Raw genomic sequence first — 27283 nt, forward strand, 5'->3', positions numbered from 1 at the left:
CTCTTGTCCTCACACATGCCTTATTTAAACGAGAGTCCTGACTTAACCAAAGCACCCACTCTGCTGGATTTTGGGGAGAGCCTGTCTCAACGTGTCCACAAAGTGCCTGCTGACGCTCCAGGCCCCTCTCAAGTGAGTCATCCTGCTCTGATGTGGCCATAGGATGTTGCTGCACCCTTTCTCACCTAGTGCACATTACTTTAAAATAAAGGTCTCAGTTTTCAGTACACTTTCTTTCAAAACTTCAGCCAGTCATTAGCATTGTGAAAAAAATGATACAATTTGTATAACTAATCCCATTTTGTATCTATATACATTGCATTAATTAATAGTGCTCACATTTTGCACACAAAAAAACTGGACACTCCCTCTTACTCAGCTACAGCTGTGTGCTTATTTGGAATTGGACATTAATTTATTGCTCATCTTATCACTCAGGTTCTTTCTGATTGTTTTTTCTGTGGTCCCTTGGGCAAAGAAATTGAATAAGCACTTTGTATCTCCCAACCCAAACTGCCTCTTTAAATAGATATTTCTCTATCTCTGTTGGATATCTTTAGTAAAGCTGTGCAAATGCATAAAAAAGGTGTTCACTCTTTATCTCTCCTTCTGTCGCTGAAACAAACAAACAAATAAAAGATTCCCTGCTTAAGTTGTTCACCAGCCGTTTGTATAACAGTGGTGCCCTCACTCATCTGTTGCATACAGTTTCACTCTCCTGGAGAAAGACTTAAAATGAAGCACATTTATCACAATTCATACTTTGGGCGGAAACTTCTGGGTTCCATTAAGTGCAGCTTAGGAAAAAATGGGTTTCTCAATTATAATGCTCTAAAACATCAAACAGCATATTACTCCCTGCGAAACCTAACGCAGTGAGAAACCTGTGGAGTGAAGCTGAAGGAAGATGTAACCCTATCTATCTATCTGCAATATATGTCTTATAAAGGGTCTCATAAGATTACAACCTAATATATACACACGTATACAAATATAAAGTGTCAAGTACCCAAAATAGTCAACTCAAAGGACAAAAGAAAAATCAAATGACAAAATATTAAGACAATCCCAAAAATCAAAGAGAGTATAATGCAAGTAAGACTGCTAATAAGGACAAGCAGGCCTGTGAGAGGTTAGATTTAACATGATTGTGCCCAGTGGCGATCAGATGAAGGTAGTGCTTTAGAAACACAGGACCTCATCCCTTGTCTTACCCTCTCCCTGCCAGAAACAAATTAACAAAATCTCCCCATGTAGATTCAACTCAAAACGGTAACCTGTAACACCACGAAAAGAAAAACTCTCAAAAAAAAAAAACACCTTTTATAGAGAAAGTAACACTTTAAATCAAACCCCTGTCCGATTCTTTCTGGAACATTTAGAAAAAGGTGCTGCATCAGATTATTGCATACATAGAAAACATAAACAATAATATTTTATATACATTATGCACATTTCACTAAAAAAATAAAAAAAAGAGATCTATTGGTTGTCTTGATAACATCTTAGACCATTCATAGCTAACCTGTTGAAGCAGCAGTCAGCCTGGTGTTTGACACCTTACTTTTTAAGACAAGGCCCTGTAGATGCAACCCAGAGATGAGGAACTTGTTTAAACTGCATAGTAGCTTTTTCTCGTACGCATATGGCTATGCCATTATGTTACTAAAAAACACCAACAAAAAGACCCAGAAAGATGGTGACAGCACGGGTAAGTGATTTTAAGTGCTCTTCCAACAGACCAGTAACTTGGTGGTTAAGTTCGATGTGGAATGCAGAAGCTAAAAAATGAGGAAAAAGAAACTAGAAGATTAGATTTGCGTGCCACCCTGATTTGGTTTTTTAAAGAGGACCATGTAGTTTTAAGGTTCTTTTTTTTCTTTGTTTTTCTTATTTTTCTGTTTCATTCTTCCTCTTGTTTTTGAGTAAAGCCCACTCTGATGAAGTTTGATTCATGTTGTTGTAGAGTTCCTTAGTCCCGAGGTCAAATCTTCACTACCTTCCCCATCGGCAACCGGACTGTGCGTGTGACTACCGTGATTTTCCTCAATGACTGATGTTCCGGTTCCCCTGTCCGGATGCCGCCGACCTCTCTCAATGTCTGCTTCTGGGCCATGAAATTCCATAGGACCTTCCAGGAGCTCAGAATCTCGTATGCGTGGCTTGCGGCCTCGACGGGAAGGGATGCCATTGCAGCCATCTTTCTTGAGGTGACGGTGGAGGTGGTCTGAGCGCACAAAGGTTTTAAAACAGCTGGAGCACTGGTAGGGGCGCAAGCCTGTGTGCACACGCATGTGATTCTTCAGGTCGTAGTTGTGGGCAAAGGCAGCACCACACTGAGTACAAAGGTAAGGCTTCTCTCCCGTATGCTTGCGCATGTGAACCTTTAGCTTGTCCTGCCTAAAAAAAGAGAATACAAAAACTTCTGATGAGCCGCTACACAAGGGTTTGTGTGAATTAAAAAAATTAACAGTAGCCGTTTATTTTACAGTCCTGTTCTGCATGTAATATGTAAATTTCAATAACTGGGTACTAACCCTGAACCTACTTCTAAACCTACTAGTCCTAATCCATGTAGTTACCTTATATTATCCAGTACTTCCTTAGGTAAGTATAGGTAAACTCATGTACTGTAAAATTAAGGGCAACCGAACTAACAATGACAGACTCAACAGTAAATAAAATTAAAGAAAACAAAAAAAACAAACACCAATAAAAATCAAAACACACCTATAAAATACACCCAAAATTCCCTAAAAAGCCCACTCCCAAATTACTTGATATGCCAGAAAGACCATTTATGATAGTTGGATGAGTCACTAACTACTGCCTGATGTTAAATTACAAGACACACCATTAAGGTTAGCCACACAGATCATTAGCAAAGGCAAAGATGTACACATATATTACATAAACAAAAATATAAGTATGTAAATACATATATCTGTCTGTTCTTGCATATCAAAGACAACATGTATTCGCAAAAGGAGTCTGACCTCCTTATCTTTACTTTTAAGAGTAAAGTCAAGTTTATTTATCATTCTTCTGTGCTGAAAGCAACCAAGGTCATATGAGGAAAAGAGCCATAAAGCTCACAGCTTTATCACCAGAATTTCTTTTTAGGCCAATGAGGCACTGAAGGGCTCAATGTTCAGTTCAGAGTAATATCGGGCCCAAAGCTTCCCAAAATAGCCATTTTAAAATGGTGAATGTGTTATAAGAGCATAATTGCTCTTGTTTTACAAGCAAAATTTAAAATCTTCAGTGGCAGTTGAGTTCAACTGAGGAGAGATTTTAGTTTATGGGAAGAAACCAATGTAAGATCGAAAATCAAAAGGTGTGCTGGGTTGAGGAACAGGTTTGGAAGAATGTGGTTTAACCTTTAATGTCTTTCCGCAATTGTCCTCCAACCATTTCAAAGCACCATTAACACTGTATACATTTTCTAACCAAAGTTTACACTCTATATTTCTTAAATGTTAATCTAACAAAACCAACGTTTGTGCTGGTCATCAGTATATATACATTTCTGACTTCTGACACCACCTGAGGCAAACTGGTCTGAACGGCTAAAGTGTAGGCTTTCTTCAAAAAGAGACAGCGTACTGTCAAAGTGTATTGTTTTGCACCAATAAGGGAGCTATAGTGTGGTGTCAGACCCAAAACACTCTGCTTAACACACCTCACCCATCTCAACCCCCCCTATCCCTCCCCCTAAGCTTGTGACCGGGGCAGAGTACAACTAAACAAACTAGGGTGGCTGACCCGTCCAGAATACTGCATGCTTACCGAACACACATACGCACTCATATGCGTCCATGGACAGACACACACCCGAGAATGTAAACACAGACATGTGCACACGTTGACGCCTACTTGTGTATTTAAACATGTTTTAATTAATTTTTAATTAATTTCTCATCTTTCCTTCCCTTTTGCATACATTCACCAAAATATGGAAGGTATATACATACACGCCTGTTAGAAAATGTGTTTTCACACACATACACACAATGTAACAGAGTGGGGCACAGAGAGGTAAATTATTTACAAGATAGGATTGACTTATTGCAGTTTGAGTGAAGCGCACTCTTAACCCTGATCAAACAGGATTAAGATTACAGTACCCCTTCCCAATAGGTGGCGTATTTAGGTGGCAAATTTAGATCCATCTCTACGCAAACAGGGTACTGGATATTTTTGGCATAGTGTCTATTTCCAATGCATGTCTCCTGATTAATTCATTAAGGTGATGGTTTCATGGAAGAGGTGATGCCCTTAAGTGCAGGGTAAGCCATGCTAGCAGTCTGCTAACAGAGATGCACACAGTATTTTTCATCAGCCATTTGTCTGAAAGAGGGGCTGTATTTGCCAGGGGCAATAATCAACGAAACACCCAGGGTCACAAGTTCAGCTGACTCACTGACGTAGATAGGCCACCGTGCTGTAATCCCTTTCAATATCAGCATAGAGAGTTTTATAACAGCCTCATCCCTGATAACAGTAGACCAGGCTGTGCTACCACAACCCACTTTTATTGGACCCCCCCCCACCCCCGTTAAAATTCCAGTACTTTGTCATGCAGCCTTTCTGTCAACATAAAACACAACTTTATGGCTGACTGTGTTCTCTTTAGTGTACTGAATACCCAACCATTTAAATTCGATAGCACACAAGATGCTAAAGTGTATGTAAAAAATACAAACTGAACTCTAAATTTTCCCAAAGACAAAACCAAAATGACAAAAAAGGCTTACCTGGTGAATCGCACTTTGCAGATGGCGCACTCATAGGGCTTTTCTCCTGTGTGTGTACGAATGTGGCGTGGAAGCTTGCCTGCACCTTGGATGACCTTGGAGCAGATAGGGCACTTCTGGAAGGCCTTAGAGCGCATCTTCCTCTCACTGCTGTTACCCTGTCCAGTCGCTTGGTTTCCACCTCCATTGCCCCGTAATGACCACAGTGGTAGCAAACTTGGAGACATGGGGGCACTGGTGGCTTCCTCGTGCTGCACACTATTAAAGTACTTCAAGTAAAACTCCACATCTGGCTCTTCGCCCTCTGGTCCATCCTCCTCACCTCCACCACCTGTCGTGGCCTGTTCCCTTTTCCGCTCCAAGGAGTCCATCATCTGTTGTAGCAAAGCACTGGCTGGGCCTTGTTCGTGCTCACGCTCACCTGTCCCCTCCACCTCTATCTCTGATTTGGGCTCTGACTGATGGAGGTAGTAATGTCCATTCTGAGTAGGAGCATAAATGGACATCACAGCCTCTGCACCTTTCCCTCGAGCTAGAACTGAAGGTCCATCCTGGCACTCCTCATCCACATTCTCATCTTCGTGGTCACGAGGCGGCTGTGATAGGGCTTGGGCCAGTGAGGAGTAGTAGTCAGCAGGGCCGATGGGTGTGCCATTGCTGTCAGCACCATTGCGTTGGCTAAAGTGCAGGTGTGCGGGCAGGTCCCTGAGCTCTGGCGTGCTGCAGCTGCTACCCCAATGCGCCCCCCTCTGGAAGAACTCCAAGAACTCACGGGCACGCAGCCGGATGCCCTGCTCTTTTCCATTCTTACCTCGCTCCTCCTCTTCCTGGTCTTCTTCTTGCTCACTGCCCGCCTGCAAAAAGAAATGGCACTACATCATCATATCGCTCCGAAACATTCATTTGTCAACTTTTAAAAAAAACAAATTACCCACCGGCGGGGAGAGCACTTTGGTGTCCAGCAGGTGTGTGCAGACATCTTGGACAGGTGAGATCTCCAGCACACGGGCAGCGCTTAAGATATCAACCACACTGTTGCGGCTGACTGTGAGTGTGGCTGTGTAGGCAAAGTCCAAGAGGGCAGCCAGTGCCTCAGGCCGCACAAAGTCCAGCGCATAGACTTTCTGGCGGTCAGCAGCCAGGCCCGAGGTGAAAAGCTTGTGGAAGTAGGTGCTGCAGGAAGCCAACACAGAGCGGTGGGCAGGGAATTCTCTCTCTTGAGCCACTAGTAGCACATCACACAGCAGCCCACTCAACCTTTGCCGATTAAGACTGCCCAGCAGGTCAGCACTGTGCTCTGGGAAGGGGATGCCCACTGGTCCTTCCTCTACCTCGCCTGCACCCCCACAGGCCCTTGCCTCACGTCTTCCCCGCCCACCTGCTCCCGACGACATTTTCCACCAGCCTGCCGCCGAGCCGCCAATTGCAGCCGCCACCCGTCCGTCCGTCCTGCCGTCTGTCCGTCTGCCTGTCTAAGAATGTTGAGGAACAATAACAGTTACTAATCATAAAGTGACATAGAATAAAAGAAATGTTAATGATACTAAATTGAGGCAAAATGTTTTACATAAAAGTACTACAAAGTAGAGAGAAACATTTTTCAAAAATACTCACAAATCTAAAGCATTTTTAGAAATAACCTGAAGAGTTCAATTGACCATTCATAAAGACCCGCCCTCCTTAGCTACTGTTGCTATCTCCGACAAACAATGCTGTTATCACACTACACATCATATTCTAACGCAATGAAAAAATACATCTTGGAGCAAAGAGGAATCTGACTAAACCCTGACTGACAATACAGAGCAGGTTACTTCTGATATGAAACAGGGTCTCAGGAATCTCAGCTTTCGAATTTTATTTGAAAGAAATTCAAAAATAAAAACCGATTTGTGGCTCTTCAGTGTGTCGTGATAGATCGCTGTATTGCCTCAGTTCAAACACATGAACCGATTGTCTTTTCATAGTTACGTAAAGCACGAAATGAACATAAACATCAGAAAGTAGTTTATGTCAACCATGTAACACACCACTTTTCAAGTTTAAGTCCACCAAAGTTAATCTACTCTCCTGGCTACTATGCATGCACACTTACATATTTTCTGAGCCAACAATATAATGTGAAACCTATAAAAATGGCTTAAAAAAGCACATGGCGCCATAGTTTCATCACTTTGCAGTGTCGCAATGACCATTTTTGCAGTGAAGGACCTGTAGTGACGACACGAGGTGAGCTGCATTGAAAACAGATGCATGCATACACAGCTCCTGATCGGGCGAAATTCACAGGATTTTGTCCACAGAATGATAAGAGCACACATTTTAACATATCATTTTATTGTTTCACAATCAGTATTTTAACTTAAGCACTGCAAGCCATGCATACAGTGCTGGACATGACAGATTTTCTGGTACACAAAACAAGTACTTTAAAGGAATTCCTTAGCTTATTGCTGTTACTGTGGCAGCAAACAACATCACAGCTTAACCCACCGCGCATATTTATATTTAGTTATACTGAAAAAGTTTCAATGCAGTTTATCTTTTTTACCCCGCTTTAACATGGATTTCTGTGGAGACCAGCCGTAGATGTTGTATAATATGGTGGATAGCAGCAGCGGCACATAATATCCGCGTTCTGATTGGCCAGATCGCCTGTCAATCAAGCTCTTTGCGAATGATCAATTCATGCTGCTGCTTAATACTATACTATGCTTAATACTGTACTACACTAATACTTTATGTTTGGACCATATTTATGCTGTCCATTCTCTTATACCGTCCAGGGTAGAATTACCAAGCCCTGTATGCAAATGAAGCAGAGAGGCTAATAGATAGTTGCCAAATGGTTGCTACTATAAGAAAGACCACTGGTCAAGATTATGCAAACCACAGATGGAAACATCAATTTATAAAAGGACATAATGACGACTAGCCATGACTGTATATACACAATGTACTTGAATAAAAACTAACAATATAAAAAATAATAAAAGGTATCAAAAACTGAAATGAAGAAAAGGTATCAATTATGCATATGATAATGACATGTTTTTTTGACACCATGTACTATTACAGAACAGATAGTTCAGTTCGCCTTCTCAGTTTCTTTTTCACTATTAAAAACTTTTGCCTAACCATATCTATTTGATGGAGCCAAAATGTTGCTTTAAAGTGGTCTTTATAACAATCAAACAATTTACAGGTTATGTACAACATCTAGGTATGCTGTTAAAAAGATGTTTGACTTAAACCTGTGGCAGTTGAGACTTTAATCTGTTTTGAAAAGCACTTTAAACAGCCTTCTAGTTTACAGCAATCAGTTCAGGGTGTTAACTGCATTAAAATGTAGCAGCAGAGTGGCAAGCCTACTGTCATGATGGCAGTAGGAAAGGAGAATCTGTACTGTGCAGCTTTGCTGGGGTGGGGGAGTGCACAGCACATACAATAGGGCTGGGCACCATGTGCACTGAATTGCGTGTCAGTTGGCTTCTGGGGAAGGAGGGGGGGCAGGGGGGTTGCCGGCTAAAGGCCCGAGTGGAAAAAAAAATCCACTAGTGAAGGAGGAGGAAGAGTAGTAGGATACATGCAGGGCTGCAAGGGAACAGTACTAAATAGGAGGTTGTCAATCCGGTCTGAGCCGGTTACCCCACCCTCAACAAAGTCCCAACCCCCAGAAAACGCCTATCCCCATAATAAAATGAGAACCACATTAAAATGATTGACCGCAGCACAGGCGAGGGTAGAGAAAGGGGGGGCTCTGAAAGGCAAACCTCCTTGATTTGTCCATTGGCAAACACACGCTTACGCGTGAACACCAAACAGCCTAACTACCCCCCACCCCTCCATCTGCCAGAGTGACCCAGCAGGGGGTGAGGCCACAGGGGGACTATACTCAATAAGAACAATGCATTCAAATGACATTCCTTCAGATCAAGCCCCTTGGTATGTATGCAAGACCTGCTCAACCTGGCTGCTTGATCTGTCTCTCCCTCACTCACGATTGAACAAAGCTGCCTTCCTCCACACCTTGAAAGCTGGCACCAAGTCAGGTCACTATTGGTGTAGCAATTGAAAGGTAGTGGCAAGCTAAAACACAGCAGCAAATCCGACCCCCACTACCAGTCTTGCATGCATTATTACTGTGGATGGCATTCAGGCTCATCTTTTATATCATTTTTTTATGCCATCTGACTTTAGCATATACAGTTAAAGAGTTCAGTGACAGAATATGATGAAAATACCCTAATCTAGGGCACATATGCACTACACAATTCTATATAGCACACTTCAAAGAAGCCATTCCAATAATAGTCCCCCGCTGGACTACGTCTTGACTTGTTTAAGTTAGATGGTAATGCCCATAAGCCAATGGCTTAAGCCCTTCTCGTTCTCTTTCCCTTCACCTTTGAGCTAAGTGATGGGCACCTGTAGGGCAAGCTCTTTGGTTTTCTGTTATCTTTCTGATAACCCCCACCCCATCTGCTTGACTAACAGATGCATTCTATCTTATTGTTTTATTACAGAGTATTTGAATAAGTTAAGGTAGAAGCCAGGCTGGAGGTTGGGTTAGACAAGTGTTTCCAGATATGGTTCCAGGGATAGTTTGCCCCCCATGAGGGTGAGTAAATGAGTAACAGAATTTTTCAATTTTGGTCTCATTAAAAATGAAAATATACCTTTTCAGATCAGACATTTTACCTTGATTCACAAGGAACCTGTGCCACACCTGGAAAAACCCATAAAATCAGAAATTCTGAAAAGAAAAAAAAAAACATAACATGAATTTCAGAGAAAAAAAATTCAGAGACAAAAGAGCAAGAGTAGTTTTGCTATCATAAGGGAGTTTCTCAGAAGGGACACTTAAAACCAAAAGTCATCTCTCTGCACTTGTGGGTGATAGCAAGGCACCAGTTAAGCAGCATCTCTGTCCCTGAATAAACCCAAGGCAAAGCTGAAAAAAAGAGGAAACAGTGCAAACAAACCTGATCCTGACACCTTCTCAGGGCTCCCAACATTCTTCATCACTTATTCATGGCTATGGGTGACAGGGGCCATGAAACGGCCCCAACGTCTCATTTCAGACCTCTTCTGATGGCCGCACGCACAGGCCTCAACTACTTTGCAAGTCAAACCACAAGTTACTGCGAATACTCATCCCACCCCAGCCCCCACCCTCCCCTAACAACCCCTCCCAGCCAATGTGAAGTTAGGCTATCGAAAATAGATTTCAGACAAACTGTCTTAATGAGTATTTGAATTGTTTTAATTCATCATGGCAAGTGTAAAATAAACGAGTTTAGAAGTTCAACTAGCATGTCACCTATTGGTATGTTAGGTTACAATATAACTAGTTCAGAAATAGTTCAGAATTGTGTAATCAGTTGGAAATAACACCTCCAAATAGGGTTGTAATGATGTACCAGTATGACCAGTTTGAACGGTGCATGGTTATTATACCGTAAACATTCCCCTGCGCATATGCATATATTGGTTGAGTCAAAGTTTCATTAGCCCATGCATAAACATCTGATGAATCAGCCGTTTGAACAAATAACTTGAATGAACAACTCATCAATGCTGGCACCTACTGGCATTTTAATTTAGTTTAAAAGTATAATTTCCACCATCATTTCTTGTTTGTATATTCCAAAAATTATATAAAACAATCTCATAACATTTTTCAATGCAGTTGTGTTTTTTCAGTGTAAATTATATAGTTTGATAAGGTATAGATAACAATAATCACATTATTATGATTGAATTTATAGATTAAATGTAAGAATTTGAAATGTAAGATGAAGTATTAATGAAGTTAGGGTGAAAATGTCCTCTATAAAGGTAAAAAATGCCCTTGTATTAAATATAAGAAACATGCAGATTTATATGTCACAGGTAATAGAAAACTGATAAGAATATTGCTTCAGAATAAATCATATTGGCTATATATATATATATATATGCACAAAGAGACTGCTATATGAATAATCTGCTTGTTTCTGCATTTGTCTGAGTGGTGCCGTTTTATCTACTACACACTGAAGTACGCATATATAAATGCTGTTTTCATCATCTAAGTTACATAAACATTGAAATTCACCAGAGCTGATCTGAGAGAAAAATTAAATAAACATTTCCTAGTTTTATTTGAGAAAAACCATTGTCAAATACACAGGTCCGTTTCAACCCATCAAAATAAAAGTTTGATCCAACTTGAAATTTTGACATAAATAAATTAGCATCGTACAATATACTTCAAAGTTATAACAACAACAATAAAAATATTCTTTATATTAAAATAATTTAAACATTGTTTTTAAGGAATATCATGTTTGTCTATGTTTTAACTTCGTTGTAAATTTTCATTTGATAACATTTAAAACATTAATTAAAATTTCAAAGTGTGATATAGTAGATATACTTAAATTGTACAGCTTTTTTTGTTTGTTTTTTTAAATGAAATTTATTTATTCAGAAGGAAGACTTCAATACTTTCATTTAAATGGTTTGTTGTAATAAAGGATTTGTTCACTCAAATAACTTGTTCTTTTTCTTTTAAGAGTGACTGTTACTGATAAGAATTATTGTTTAATATATACAATGAAAACCATGAAACCTTGATATTTTCTCAGACGATTATCATACCGTGAAAATCTCCTCCCGTTACAATTCTACCACCAACACAGTAAAATCTTTTTACAAGAATCATGAGGTAACTACTGCCAATCAAATTGTGTCAAGGGTGTTTAATGTGTTTCATGATTTAAGTTCTTAGAATGCAGTAGCTTCTCTCCTCAACTAAATCGAAAACAACACATATGTCAGCAAAAGACATCAAACGTTAAATTTACTTGTTCATTGTATGAACCGAAAACTGACACCTCAGAATGAAACATCTTAGGCAAGCACATACCACACATTCCAGGAACACACATTGACTTGTGACATAAACCAAAACAAGCAGCAGGGTTTACGGAACACTTTAGTGTCTTTCTTTTATCTTTCTTTGTCAGTCACACCTTTCACTGTGTATTTCACGAGAGCTTTGGAATCCTTCGAAAGAATCTTTTGATAAGATTAATGACAAACATGTGACTTATGTACACAGGGCATCCCTCTGACATGCATATCCACTCAGTATGTATGTACATGCTAGTGTGTCCTTGTGTGATTAGCTCCTCCTGCCTCATGAGGGAGGGAAGTGGAGTCACTACACTAGGTTGACAGGGTTCAAGGTCAAGGCAGAGAGGATATTACCGGATAATCGTAAACAGTATGGAGAGGGGCTGACTGGTTCCAAGAAGAACAGGATTTTGAGCAAGGCCCTGCAAATGAGTCACTCCTGCCAACATTGGTTAGGAAAGCATGATTGGTCACAAAAAGAACAAGCAGGAAGTGGGCGAACAACTGATAAAACCGGAGTTGTAATTCTGGGCCGTTTCACTGGAGATATGTCAGTAGGCTGCCAAAAATCCAGACTTGTATTCACAATGCCCCCCAAAAGATATTGGGTGAGGCTACTATAAACAAGTGCACACTAGCGCAACACTTTATTTCACCTCACTTTAGTTGCTGGAACATTCTGAAGACAAATTACGTCCCTCTTTGAGGAAAAATCTTATGTCATAGGGTCAATAGTACAAGCAAACTACTTACTCTTTATGGTGAGATATTAAAGGTCTTAGTTACAGAAGTATATCAGATAGGAATAGAGCATGCAGCAAATAGTAGAACAGATAAGGCAAGAAACTCTGCTTCAAAAGCAACAACGTGTCTACAATCTTTCTAGACCAGCAGCAGCTTTGTTAGAGTCCCATGTTAGAATGAAGCCCACGTGTGAAAATGCCACGACGCCCCCTCATAGTTTGACCAAACTTTTCCAGGCCTAACTCCCCGCATCTGTCTTTGAGCTGCCAACAACTTCAGAGTCTTTTGGACAAACTGCGGCTGGGCCAGGAAATAAGGAAAGAGCAAGAAAACCAACAAATGAAACAGAAACAAAATTGAGTAATGACGGCAGCGCTACACCAGACCTTCCAGTGCCCTTGCACTCAGCCCACAGTCCGTGTCTTGAGCTCTTCTGCTGCTGCGGCAGCCTGGCCGGTTGAGCGGAAGAAGACTTCCTGCGTGACTCTGGTGATGGTGTAACAGAACCCGTACTGTTATCAGATGACCAGCTCTCCCAGACACTGCACTGCACACTCCACCACCAGACCACCACAGCTTCCACTTCCCTCTTTTGCCTCTGCTGAGGCGGCAAAAAGACATGACAACTCACCCAGGATTTTCTTTTTCAGCTCTACCTCCCAGCATATCTCTGAACGATCACACGCACTAAGGCAAGTATGTCAAGGACTCCTCCACCTGCTGGAGGTCGAGTTCCACAATAGCGAATGGGGGCGAGAGCATAAACTTACAGCAATTGGATTCCACATTACTGTCAAGGAAACCAGGAAGGCGGCCTCACTCATCATGTCGACAGACTCTCAGCAGATAAGAACAAGTGGAAGAAGGCCTTTTAAAGAGTGCAATGAGAGAATAATGAGATAAGCTCTCTGATTACCGATAGTGACGCTAGCTTACAGCAGCCCATCTCCCAGCATCAGTCTTAAATTCGATCAATTCAAAAATGTTTCACAAACGTCCACACTGTCCCCAAGAAATAATAAAACTAAACCTTGTTCAGAGAGCCAATTCAAGTTCAAAAAGATCACTTTAGCATAAGAATTATACTTTTTGGCCAAACAATAGCTGGTAACTTCTGCTGCCTTCAGCCCTGACCAGTTCACATTGGATGTCTAGCAATTGAAACTTTAAATAAACACAAAGGCAAACAAAACTAATATTTAGTCAGTTTCTAAAAAGCTAAAAAAAATCTGAAATTTCATAGATATAAACAAACAACCAAAGGAAATAAGAAATAAACAACAAAACACATTAAATTAATATAAAAGAAAAAACACAGGATAATGTGCATCAGCATGAAGTTCACACATACCTTTTCCTGTCATAAATACTTACCTGAAACGACCCTGTCAGGTAATTTAACTATACACAGGGTTAACTGGTTTATGGTGGGTAAGAATCTCTTTGCCACTTAAACAAGCAAAAGACAATAAAGATCGGCCTCACCCCAGTGAGACAAGAAGCCTTGTCTGTGCATTATTCAGACACTGGGCGTCATCTGTGAATAAAAATACCCCTTGCGTCCTCCCTGTACCCGCACTAGTGAAAACGAGTCGAGCAAGTATGGGTTGGAAATGATCTGCATACATCTTTGAATAAAAAAAGAGAGAGCACGAAAGAGACTCCAGCTTCCTGCAACGCCTTTGAGTCCAGAACAAACATGCAGTCTTCTTATTTGACAAGTCATGAGACCCTGTTAAAGACCCTTACCAAGATGTTGATGTGCATTATGGCACAGCTATAAAAAGAATGAGGGGGCAGAGAATCCTACAAGGGATCTGCCAAGAGAAGAGGGGAAAAAAACTTTCCAAAGTCCAAGGTTCTTAGAGATCTTAATGAGCATGATGCCTCTGATGTGAATTTCACTTTATTTGAAACAATTTCACCGGTAACAACAAGATAAGAAAAAAAACCCAAATCAAAAAAAATACAGAGAAAACTTAATCTGCTTGAAAATCTATTTTTTAGTAAAAGGCAATTTGTAACAGTAAGCTCAGAAAAAAAATCTGAATCACAACAAAGACAGAGTTCAGTTAAAAAAGTACTTGAAAAGTGAAATTTGCTGCACAGAAGCTCACCAAGTCATACCTTAAAACAGCAGGCCTCCGTTTTCCATCTCTATGCCATCTGCAAGTGGGTCAAGCGCTCTGAACTTAATCAAGCCAAGTCGCTCTCTTTCCCCTTTAAAAATTCCATTATTTCTCTTCTAGCTTGCCTTTCCCATCTCAGACACCAGAGAGAGTGAGAGTGCATTTGGAGCTCTTACCGGCCGGCCAGAATTTTGTTTCCCTGTGGGTCAGCTCAGTCTCCCTCTTGCCTGCCTGCCTGCGTGCCTGGGCAGGGCTCTGGTCTGGAGCAACTGCAGACAGGAAACTTGCGAGTAGCCCTAGTTACACAGGCAAGCCCTTGCCTGATCCCACACAGACAGACACCTACTAACTCCCCCACTCTATTTTCAGCCCACTGCTCTGGCTTCACTTCCCCCTCTGCGATTGGCTTGCCCGCTACTCAATCACCACACCTCCCCACTAGGATAGGCTACCGGCTGTTCCCTTTCCTGTATGGCCAAGGGCAAGGCACTCTGGGAAGCGCAGTCCTTAAGTATGACTATACCTGCTTCTAGGCCACTGCTAAGGACTACAAGTCCCAAACTGTTTGCTCTTGCCACCCCCACATCTGAGAGCTTGATTCAACGTAAGCATTCAGAGCTGAATTATACACTACCGTGTGTTGCTAGCAGGATGCCAGGTATTAAAAGAACAGACCAGCCAACAACCAGTGCCAAGCGCTGTACGTATGAGAAAAGGCAAAGGGATCCAAACAAAACTCTGTAGAACTTCAATACAGTAAATCTAAAGTCACCCTACATCATCTGACATATTCAGCATTCTTGACCCAAATTAGACTTTTTTTAAAACCTAAAATATTCCATCATAACAGTAACAAGTGTAAACACAATTTGAGACAGAAAGAAAAAAGCCAAAGGTGTGTGCCCAAGTTATCAGTTTGTTTCTTCATGAATGACAACAAAGTTATAAAAAAAAAAAAGCGGACCCCAGTGCATAGCACTGTACCTTGTCCTATGGAATTATTTTTGGTTCCTTCCTACTACGTTCACCTCGTCTAACCTCCGACAAACACACCCCTTAAGGGCTGTCTCCAAAACAACAACAAAAAAAGTTAACAACAGTAAGAACAGAAAAAAAGTTTATTAAAGCAATGCCAGTGAACCGAAGGTCTAACAAATCAGTTACTCAGAATACCAAAGAAAAAGAGGAATAATTCCTCACTTGCACTGGAGCCCCCTCCTACCCCCCACACACATATCTCTCTCTCTCCTCTCTGTCCCCCTCCCTCATTCCTTCCTCCTCAGCCTTGCTCCCTTCAGTCAATAGGCCCTGGGCAGACGACACAGGGGACAAGCAGAGGGAAATGAGCTCACCTGCGATGGCCGTGGCGGTGCTTGTTATGGGTTAGCTCTTCACTCTTCTTCTCTCCTCCTCCGTGGAGCTCGCTCTCTTAGCTATCCCTGCTGTTCAAAGCTCTGTATGCGCTAACCAAAGCACCAGCAGACCAACTCAATTCCCTTCCTGGTTTCTGGAGGGCAAAAAGGTCCCTCCCTTTCTCTCTCTCTCTCGCTCTAACTCTCTCTTAAAGAAACACCATTCCCCCATGCTGCTCTCCTCTGCTTCTCTCTGGGGAATACAGTAAAAGGCTGTTATCATGCCACAGTGGCCACCATCACTAATGACATTACCACAACAGTGGAGTTCACAAGGATATCGCTGGTAAAATTGGCCTGTATTTGTTTGCAGCAGAATTAACTTTCAGCCAAAATAAACATATACAACATGTGCGCCAAAATAATGAGAGTTAACAATCCTTTTTTCTACCCTGCGTGCGTGAATGCAGTCGCACCCACCCATCACAACCACCAACACCACCAATCACCAACCCATACACCTTTTTGACAGGTTTTCCTCCCTTATACGTAACAACCGAACCCCCCACAATACATACACACACACACACCCTCCACAGTCTCAAACTAATACAGCTCATGGAGTGTACCCTACACTCAAGGGGTTGTCGGACAGAAGTGACACTATTCACTTACTGCTTCACCTTTTTGACACGTCCTCCTTCTTTACATGTAACAACCGAATTGTTAATTAAAAATAAGTAACCAAACAACTAAACATGTACTATGATTCTCCAGTACTCACCAAAATCATGCTGAGAGAAGCAATGAATGCAGTTGACCAGCGGGACAGACATGGATTATCCTCCTCCACTTAAGAGACCCGTTCGCCCGCTAACCTGCTGCTGGACTGACAGTTCTCAAAAATAGGAGGAGCAGTATATGACCTCTCTGAGAGTGACTGTACAATTGAGGACTCTCCTGCAAAACAGGGAGTGGACGCATAGGAGCGTAATTATGTATGACACCGAGTTGTGCTTTAATGCTGAAGTATTAAGTAGGAGACAAGCATGTTGAACTAACGCACACCAGACATAGAGGGCAGTATAACTGGGACACTTAAAACTGATTCGTAATTAAAAGAAGCTGTAAAGGTGCATTTTAAGTTACTAAATTCATATTTTTGCACACATTTTCAGAAACGTATGCCAAAGTATTTTATAAATCATCGCTGTGCAGCTTGGTTTTGTAACAGCTCATCCCTAACTGGCGAGCAGCCTTGAAGCATTGGCTAAATGGTTATCTACTTTTTTGTTTTCAAAACATGCCACAATTTTACATGTACAAATTATTTTAGCTGTATTACCATTAACTTAATTTAGATGAAAAAAATAATAATAATACATTACATATCATTAATAAACCATTTTATAATATGCATCTTCCGGTACTGCTTATCACAGCCATGCAAAAAAAAAAAAAAAAAAAAAAACACATATAATGCAATATACATACATACTATATAACATACATAACAGAAATTAACAGCTATAATGCAAATCACGTTTTATCTAGCTATCTATATTTCTAATATATGCCTTATATTTCAAATTATCTAATGCAATGTTCACTCTTATTATTTAACAATTTAATTATATATAGCACAATGCAATAAAATCTTTAAACATTTTCCAAAACATTAAGACATACAACAAATACAGCCAAATAATCATTCACAAATAAGTTTTATTTTTATATTAGAACTGTATTCAACATTCATTTTGGTAATAAAATGACTTATATCCTCTTCACTAAACTAGTCCCCAAAAAAAAAAATAAAAAAAAATAAAATGCTATTTTAAGACTGAAAACAGTACCATTTGTACTGTTCATTTATTTTATACACGTGGCGATGCATTCACTTGGTCGGAGCTGAATGCCAGTGTGTAATACAGTTTCAATGTTACTGAAAAGTACAAGAGAAAGAGAAAGAAAAAGCTATTTAGAGCAAGTGGGCTTTAGCCACACTTCACAATGCCCATCTGTAACACCCGTGTATTTATAAGACCTACTTATACAGCAATATCTGCTGAGGTTCATTTGATCTGCATAGCACTGTACATGGTGGCCTGAGACGTTACTTTGCACTTTATATACCACTGAATACAACACTATTAGTCTACCTTTAAATATCTTTGATGAAATAAAATTCATTTGTCTAAAATTAAAAGCACCTAACTTAAAAGCAACCCAAATATAAATCAAACTTCATTACTAAAACAAGAAATCAAAAGCAACAAATTTTAGGTTTCATTTAAAAATAAAAAAAGAACACTGAAGCATAAGTTATAAACAATAATTCTTCCCAAATATACCCTTCTGAAGATGATTTTACGTTGAAAAATGAAACAAGATTTAAGAAAACCATTCAAACTAAATGACAAAAAAAACACCACTATAGATTAATGAATACTAAATAACCAATCTTTTCCACAGGCACAGCAAGTAGGACAAAGGGTGTCTGATACAGGAACTCTAATTAAACGTTTTTTTCTTTTTGCCAATGTGTGCAAACTTACAGCATGTCCATTGGTTGGCGTGATTGATTACTTGACCATGCACTAGCAGTGCTACCAGCAATGCACAAGCTAAACAACTGTATGTATGCACTTCAGCGTTGCTGATTTGGCCGTCTTGCATTTATAATCATCTTTGAAATAAACTAACCTCTATGATCCACAGTAGCCCTCTTTGGGTTTTTTTTTTTTTTTTTCTTGATGCAAACGCCAGTTGATTCTCAATTAAATGTTTGCCTTTGAACCAAGCTATCCATTTTAACACAGTGTAATGCTAACTGCCAAAAAATAGCGCTTTAGCAAAAAAAAAAAAAAAAAAAAACATAATAATGAATTAATAAAAAAAAAACAAAAACAAAACAAAAACAAAAAGAAACTAAAGAAATATCTGTTAAAAAAAAAAAAACCAAATCATCACCAATTATCTAAACACCCCAAAATAATGTGGTTGTTAAAAATATAGCCACTCCACTTAAGTGACTCTAATCTCCATATTCATTCAAATGACTGTGTTCCAACACCAGAAGCTCTCATAAAACAATGCCCCAGAATGCACCGCAACAGAAGGGAAGAGCAAGCAGAGAACAGCAAAAGAGCGCACAGCGGTGTCTCAGAGGCTTACAAGCATACAGGCCTGTGAGAGCAAAAAGGAGAGAAGTAGAGCAGAGGATAAGGATGGCATGGTTGACTACGCTGTGAGCCGGCGTTCATTCAGCACTATGAGTGGGTGTGCTGGGCTGGTGAAGGCCCATGGTTTTACACATCCATCCAGCAAAATCCACCTCCTCAACCTCGGCCCGCTTGATAAACGTGTGGCCCTGCAAATGAATATCAATTAATTGTATTATTAATTATTTTTTATTAAACATCATTGATTATATTTTCAGTATATCCTACCTTGATTCTCACTACATATACATCAATTTACCCCTACAAGATTTATTTCTGTGATGCATTATATTCTACAATGCATCATGATATTCCTGCTATGAGTACCTACTTATACACTGTCAGTGCGAAGGAGAAATCAAGTACTAACTACAGCTAATTGCTGTACTAACATGGCTAAAACCTGACACACTGGATATGTTGGTACTACTAAAAGCTCTCACTCTCTAAAGGGATAGTTCACCCAAAACTCTGCAATTAATTAATCCCCTCACGTCGTTCAAAACCTGTAAAACCTTTGTTCTTCTTCAGAACACAAATGAAAATATTTTTGACAAAATCCAAGAGCTTTCTGACCCCGCATAGACAGCAATGCATCTACCACGTTCAAAGCCCAGAAAAGTAGTAAGGACTTTGTTAAAACAGTCCATGTGACATCAGTGGTTCAAACGCAATGTTTTGAAGCTATGAGAATACTTTTTGTGTGCAAAGAAAGCAAAAATAACTTTATTCAACAATTTCCTCTCTTTTGTGTCAGTCTCCACCAAGTGTTCATGAGAGTACCACGACTCATGCGTGTGCACAAGAAGTATTCTCATAGCTTCATAAAATTGATGGTTGAACCACTGATGTGGCATGGACTATTTCAATGATGTCCTTACTACCTTTTTGAGGCTTGAATGTGGTAGTTGTGTTGCTGTCTATGAAGGGTCAGAAAGCTCTCGGATTTCATCACAAATATCTTAATTTACCACTTAAAGACACTAAATAATTATACAGCGTTGGAAAGACATGAGGGTCAGTAATTAATTACAGAATTTTCTTTTCATTTTTGAGTCCTACCACTTTATTCCACTAGATCAGTGTTTCCCAACATTTTTCTGCAGCGGCACAGTTTTTATATGCAAATAAATCCCACAGCATACCACTAAGCATTATAAAAAATAAAAATAAAAACTTTTTTTTTTCAATAATTAAACATTGTGTCATCAGAGTTGGTATTTTGGTTTTATATATATGATCAGACACTTGCACTTAATTTCTGAAAATCATACTCAAATGGAGTTAACAAGGTTTTTGATGACTGAATGACAGAGATCTGTTTTGTCCATTAAAATGGCGGCATCTGAGGCAGTAAGTTAATAGCATCACTATGTCATCAGTTTGCAGATTTATAAAGTTTATTGTAGCTATATAGCTATATTGTTTAATACATTTGGCCAAAAGCTTACGATATAAAAGATATTTAAAACATACAAAAGTGTATTGTCTATAACTAGACAGCAAATGCTATGACTCTTCTCTGCTCTTTAAACACACAAAAACATTAGCCTTTATAGACAGCATTTCTTGAGTAAAGGAAATGCTGTACTTATTCAAACATCAGTTCTTTATTTACCCTTGCATTGAAAAGTAGACATCTGTCTTCAAACTACACCTTGTGCAACTTTATTCTGAATGGAGGCAGGGTGGAGTTATGAGGTTTGACTGACAATTTGAGGATCCAATGGTGTTATGAGGTTTATCACAAGCTTTTTTGAATGCTTTTCATTGGCTTAATATTTGTAAAAGCCACAAACAAACAATGATGATCAATAGCACTGATTTAAAATAATAATAACAAAATATAATAGAGATAAGGAAGTTTTTGAGAATTTTCAAAAAATTTGCACAAGTGGTTGGGAAACACTGCACTAGATGTTGTCAGAACTAAAATTTTAATTTAATATAATTGTAACTATACAGGAAATTTCACATACCATTAGCATCTTCAGGTCAGCTCTGTCAGCCGGGTTCTTCATGAGGCTGTGAAAAACAGAAAAAAAACATCAGTAAGACAAAACAAAATTCCAAATTTAATAAAACAAATCTAGAGGGAGGCATTGCATTTGACAGGACAGTATTTTTTTTTTTTACAATCACATTTTAATATTTATAAGAAATCTGTACATTTAAATGCAATCCGTGAAGATTTACAATAAATGAACAGAGAAAGTATATATGAGATTGGGAACAATGCAGTCCAGATTCAAACCTGCATTCCCCAAACTGTACTACACTAGAGATGTCCAATCCTGCTCCTATCTTGCAGGGTTTAGCACCAATCCTAATTAAACACACCTGAACCAGCTAATTGTCATCATCAGAATTACTAGAAACATCCAGGCAAGTGTGTTGGGGCAGGTTGGCCCTCCAGAAACTGGAATGGATATCACTGTACTACGGACCTTTTAACGAGGTCCAACTTTGACATAGCTCAGATATCACAAACAAAAACTCACCATTTCATGTACAATAAAAACACCAGCGATAACAAACAGGAGCTCACCATTTCATCACAAACTCCTCAAAATCTGTGGTGAAGACGCCATGGGGCAGCTTGGGAGGTGGCTGCAGATGTAGAGACAAGTGGGGAGCAGAAAAAGTGGTAACATTAAAGTAAAACCGCTACATAAAAATACTATAAAAGGCAAAAATAGGCAAAAAAGGAAGTAAGTTGCACGTTAAGCAAATTCTCTGACCTCATTGACAATGTAGTCCAGTAGCTCAAATATAGCCATGGCTGGCCTGCTGTCCATTCCGTGTCCTGGGGGAAAACAATTCTCAAGTCTCAACTAAAACACGCATATTACGCAGACTATAGAGAAGATCGAATACGCATAAAACCAATGCCAATGTTTGGCGAAATTAAAAAAGTTCTTACCGCTAACTGGTCGTCCTGGAGGCCTTTGTCTCGGGGACATGCTGTGGCCTTCTGCCCCACCTTTGTCAAGCACTGGCCGGCCAAATATGGCCTCCAGTTCCTTGGCATCGGGAGGGGGGATGGGTAAGCGTCCAATAGCCAGCTCAACCAGTGATAGGCCCATGCTCCACACATCCGACTGAACTGAATAGTGTGTGCCCTGGAGTCTCTCCGGCTGTCAAGGCAGAGAGCATAGAGCAAGTCAAAGCTGTACTAGGGTGGGCGCCGCACCCTGCAGGTGGCCAGGAGGAGGGGGCTAAAACCTGGCAGCAACTTCCTCCTCTCCACATGGAAGAATCCTGGGCACCGGCACAGAGCTTGGAACGTGAAGGACTGGGGGTTGGGGAGGGAAGTGGGTGGGTGACTCACCGACATGTACGACCGTGTTCCAACAAAGGAGTTGGCCATAGAGTCGATGAGCTGGCCACTCACGCCAAAGTCACACAGTTTGATCTCTCCGCGCGAGTTCACCAGGATGTTGGAGGGCTTAACGTCTGTAGGAACCAGAGAGAAAGACCATGTAAGATGGAGGGCCAGGGTCCAAATCCCAGCGGCACCACCTGGCTTTTCATCCCTGTTCAAATGCCTTTTTTCCAACATGCCCATCAAATACATTTTGCAAGATGTTCTACTGCAAAGCTAGCTCCGACAACACCGTCGCAGCAGAAAGGAAAGACATGCAATCCACTTTCCACATCCCTCCTCTTAAACACAGGGCAAGAGGAGTAAATAACAGTGCAGACATGCAACGATTCCACACATGACGGGCCCTCCTTCAGCCCTAACACCCACTGGGAGTGGACAGAGGGGTTAGAGTGGGAGAGGAAAAAGAAGGGAGGGGGTTGCAGGGTGTGGCTGCCATGTAATCACATCCGCGAGGCTGTAATTACCAGCTGGGCTCCTCGACAGCTCCTCACAAGCAGGCGAGCGCTCCCTGCCACAACAGCACAACTACAGGCCTGACCCTCCCTGTCTAACCCTTTAAACCCAGTGTGGCTCCTTCAGACCCTCATACAACTCGACAGAGAATCTGATACTTTGCATCTTCAGACATAGTATTATTGCTCAAATGTTGGTTGTGCCACACTGAAGCTTTTTCTATGGTAGCTTGTGATGTACTTGCAAAAAATGCCTATGTAGTGTTATTTTAAACATTTAATTGTAGAAGCTTGACATTTGGCATTGAAATAATATAATAAAAATAAATTTTGTAATATCTTTGCAGAGTTTCCCATACATTGATTTATTTGTGGCGGCGCTCCACAATATTAAAACTGACCACCACAAATATATTTTCCAAAATGCTTTGACTTCATTGAATAAACATGAGCTCTCCGACTGTGTTTAGAAAAGTTTTGATGTCATTTTTATTTAATCTTTCATATCATGCCTGATAAACTAGCATTCATGAGGGAATCCGCTCCTAAAGCGCCTCCTGCTGGTAGAGAATAAATGTGCATTTTCAATAATCCATTTGCTGTTCTATATATATAGCCTATATTTCCCCCAAGGGAACTGCCGCCACACATTGAGTTTTCAGTGTTCTATATATACCTTGGAAAAAGTGTGAGTCATAAACACTTTGCTATATAATCTCAGGTTTGCAGTTGTATGAAGGTCTCTGTTAGAGTTTCAGTAAATACCTTGGAAAAAGTGAGGCATAATCTCTCTATAATAATCATTTTGAAGCTTGTTATGCAATTTCAATAGCTGCATTGGGGGCTACTTCCTGCTGCCATCCAGCGCGTGTATGCACACGTACGTTTTCTAAGATATTAGTAAGGAATGATGCTCTGAGTGTACCTCTGTGCATTATTTGGTGTTTCTCCCGAAGATATGCCAGACCTCTGAGTACCTGTGGAAAGAGAGTTAGATGGATATCATCATTAGGGTTTATCTCTCAACGTTCAATGTGGTATCTAGCTTCCTAAATTTACAGAACGTGTTACATAGTCTAGTCTTTACAAAACAACTTCTGCTTTGTGATCACTGAAAGCTGAGATGCATTCGCTCACACGTGCAATAAACAGTAGGGACACACACATAAACAGATCGCTAAACCTTTGTTTGGACAACTTCATAAATTTTCACGATCAAATTCAAAACAAAATTTGAAACAGAAGTTTAACCCTATTCATCTGGAAGAATAAGACTAAATGCGTGTTGAAAAATGTTTTGGTGACTCTGACTTGAAAGGGAGTTTGCACATCTATGGGTGTGGTCACAGCTTTATTATATTGCGGTTTGTGCGTACCAGTGCCAGACATGTTACGATGGATGTTATGTACCTTTTTTTTGATTCTGCTTTTAGACAACAAGAAAAGCAGGTTGCCCTCTTTTTTCATTCCTATAACTGTTTCACAATAACCTAATCTTTTTACATGTGCATTTCCCACATATATGCACAATTTCTTCACATTAAGTATTACAAATATTATAAACACAATTATTGTAATTAACCAGACACAAAAACAAGAAGCTGGTAGAGTTAAACTATATTCTAGGGACGTGCCAATATTAAAATTCTCCCTGATACTGATAAGACGGTAGTTATTTCCATGCTATGGCTGATAACCAATAAATGGACGGTATTAAAATACAACCCTATCTGTCTAAGCGAGACAAAAATAAAGCACTATATACTAAAAATTATGAAATTGCTTTATAGTAAAATTGGTGAAGGGTCGTACAGAGTAACTAACAAATATTCAACAAATACATAAGTTCAAAATTATATCTCTGCACAAAACAAAGACTTAAGGATCATGCATAAGAATATTGTTCACATCTGATTTGATTTGAACAGCAATTGTAGCGGTAATTTAGTTAAAAAATTTGGAGAACATATCTAATGATAATATGCACACCTCAAACACACTTTGAACAAAGGCATCTGTCAAAAACAGAGATTTTGAGTGTTGACACATTACAACCGTCAACAAGAAGTAGCGCCCTTACATTTAAATACAATTAAAGAAGAACACCTAAAATCAGTTAGGCTTTAAAAAATCTAGATAAACAAGAAAGGATTATTAATAAAACAATCACTAATGTGTACAAATCTCTAAATTGCATCAGAGATGCTTCCTAATACTTACAGCTATGCTAACTTTGCCCAAAATTTCTTCTGGGATTCTCCTGGCTTCCTTCAGCACTTGATCCAAAGAGCCTCCATCCTGCGGACAAATACATGCCAGTGTGCTGTAACACTTTTGCTATGAACTCTTGCTTTAAACCTTAAACAACACCACTGGCCCCACCATGTGCTCCATACAGATGCTGATTTCTCCATCGCTGTAAAAGGCGCCGTAAAACCCCACAATGTATGGCGAGTTGCACTCATGTAGGACCTGCAGCTCTCGTATAATCTGGTTCCTGATGGCCGGTTTGATTTCCAAATGAATAAGCTGGGGAAAATACAGAAAGTTCAGCCTTTGAACACATTGCATTACCTGCCGTGAGCGAACTAGCAGCAGGAGTGTACGTCCGTCGATCGCTCACCTTCCTGGCCATGACCAGTCTTGAAGGCTTGTGACGGACTTTGTGGACCACCCCACCGTTACCTGCACCGAGTTCACATATGGGGTCAAAATCTTCATCTTTGAGCTCGCCCACTTGGGCTTTCTGGGTGAGGAAAGCCTCAAGCCGCTTCCTCTGCTGTTCATCCAAATCCAACTCCCCTAACTTCCTCTGCAAGGCCTCCAGGTTGGCCCTAAAGACAGGGAAAACAGCACCAGGTGAAACATACTTAAGTATGCAGGAAAGTAAACCAAAAAGTGTCAGATATAGCAAACTATATACTTACTCTGATGCTGCATCTATGTTAGTTGACTGCCCTTCTCCTGTGGGGGCTATGATCAAGGGGACTGGTCTTCTTTTTGGTGCCATAGTTGCTTGTTATCTATTTCAAAGAGAACAATCAGGTTGACTCTGCTGACATTCAATCCTTCAAATTGCTACACTTGTGTCTATAGAAGTTTCTGCGATTCGTAAGCCCCTAATTTCAACACCCCGTCATGCCTCCAGACGCTGTACCAAATAATAGTTAGGTGTCAGGTGGAAAGAGCGAGTGCAAACGTGCGAGAAATGCGGTTTATTTCAGCGCGTTCATCGCTGGATGTCTCTTCGAGAAACCCTCCGACCAAATATCTCTCCCTCAAAAAAAACAAAAACAAAAGCTGACATTTACCCCAACAAGACCGACCGCGAAACGCTGTGCGCAATTGTTTGGCCTGGAAGACCCGCGAAAACACAAGTTGAAATTTCCCCCAAGAAAAAAAAGGAGGGGAAAAAAGTCCGGCCAGGAAGCCGCTATCCAACCAAGAGGAAGCGTTCCCAAGCTCTCGCGAGAACTGTCGCCAGGACGCTCGAGTTATCGCGAGCTTTGACAAAAGGATGAGTGATGATTTGAATATGAACGGCATCTAGCGGTGAACGAAGTAACGGTCACATTTAAAGATCTGTCACAAGGAAAGTCGCCGCCAAAAAAACGTAAGAATACAATTTTCTGAAATATTTTAGCACATCATGTCATATTTATTGTAATATGATACGTACTATTAATTTTCTGCAGTCAGTAAACCCTGATAAGTTGTGCAGTTGACAAATAACGAGTATATATATATATATTTATAAACAGTAAAATATACATATGAGTAAAGGTAACTTAGTGATAATTCGTTACCATCTTTAACAAAAAGGAGCAAAACGGTTTAATTTTGTTGTTTGTTTAGTTTTTTACCCCACGCAAATACCTCCGTGCACTAATGTGGTTGGTGTCAAAGTAAATAAATCATCAGTACTTTTTATGTACTTGTAACCAGTTTTATTGTAGTAAAATTAACTCTAGTAATGGTATGCTGTCCTGGAAAAAAAATATGTTATTGTACATTTCTAAGGAATACGTGTATAGAAGTATATTCTTTAAGCAATCAATGGCGTTAAATCCAAGATTTAAAAATCACTGGAAAGACATTTATTTTAAATCAGTTTAATTAATTGCACACATAATTGACAGGTGTTAGAGCTTTTACAGTTCGATTTCAGTTCAGACAGGGACAACTGGTTCGCTCCTGTTGTCAAATCCCACTTTAGGTCACCAATTTACATTTTCCTCAAGAAGGGTTGAGAGTAGCCAATAACAATGAATCTGTGCCCGCCCACTGGAGCAACTGGATGCAATTCAAAACTTGATAAAATATTATTATTTTTA

The 27283-nt window shown here is 40.1% G+C and overlaps 2 protein-coding genes across 5 annotated transcripts; both read right to left on the minus strand.

Annotated features, from left to right (window-relative positions):
• Positions 1–1473: 1473 nt before the first annotated feature.
• On the minus strand, positions 1474–16821 carry zbtb7a (zinc finger and BTB domain containing 7a). Of its 4 annotated transcripts, none has more exons than XM_042749601.1 (4): positions 16670–16821; positions 5693–6229; positions 4758–5611; positions 1474–2400 (listed from the first exon to the last, which is right to left on the minus strand). In XM_042749601.1, the coding sequence occupies exons 1-4, from the start codon at positions 16676–16678 to the stop codon at positions 1953–1955; spliced, it is 1848 nt and encodes a 615-aa protein (XP_042605535.1). In that variant the 5' UTR covers positions 16679–16821; the 3' UTR covers positions 1474–1952. The 4 variants fall into 4 exon arrangements, with proteins under 4 accessions (XP_042605535.1, XP_042605537.1, XP_042605539.1 ...); XM_042749603.1 differs by lacking the exon at positions 16670–16821 and adding an exon at positions 15886–16224; XM_042749605.1 differs by lacking the exon at positions 16670–16821 and adding an exon at positions 14710–15363.
• Positions 16822–18884: 2063 nt separating this feature from the next.
• Positions 18885–26208, minus strand: map2k2a (mitogen-activated protein kinase kinase 2a). Its single transcript, XM_042749606.1, has 11 exons — positions 25877–26208; positions 25573–25783; positions 25332–25478; positions 25170–25247; positions 23875–23926; positions 22441–22565; positions 22033–22246; positions 21851–21915; positions 21658–21719; positions 21089–21134; positions 18885–19258 (listed from the first exon to the last, which is right to left on the minus strand). The coding sequence occupies exons 1-11, from the start codon at positions 25957–25959 to the stop codon at positions 19148–19150; spliced, it is 1194 nt and encodes a 397-aa protein (XP_042605540.1). The 5' UTR covers positions 25960–26208; the 3' UTR covers positions 18885–19147.
• Positions 26209–27283: the final 1075 nt, after the last annotated feature.

This window comes from Cyprinus carpio, chromosome B22 (genome assembly GCF_018340385.1).
Source record: "Cyprinus carpio isolate SPL01 chromosome B22, ASM1834038v1, whole genome shotgun sequence".
Taxonomy (NCBI): Eukaryota; Metazoa; Chordata; class Actinopteri; order Cypriniformes; family Cyprinidae; genus Cyprinus; species Cyprinus carpio.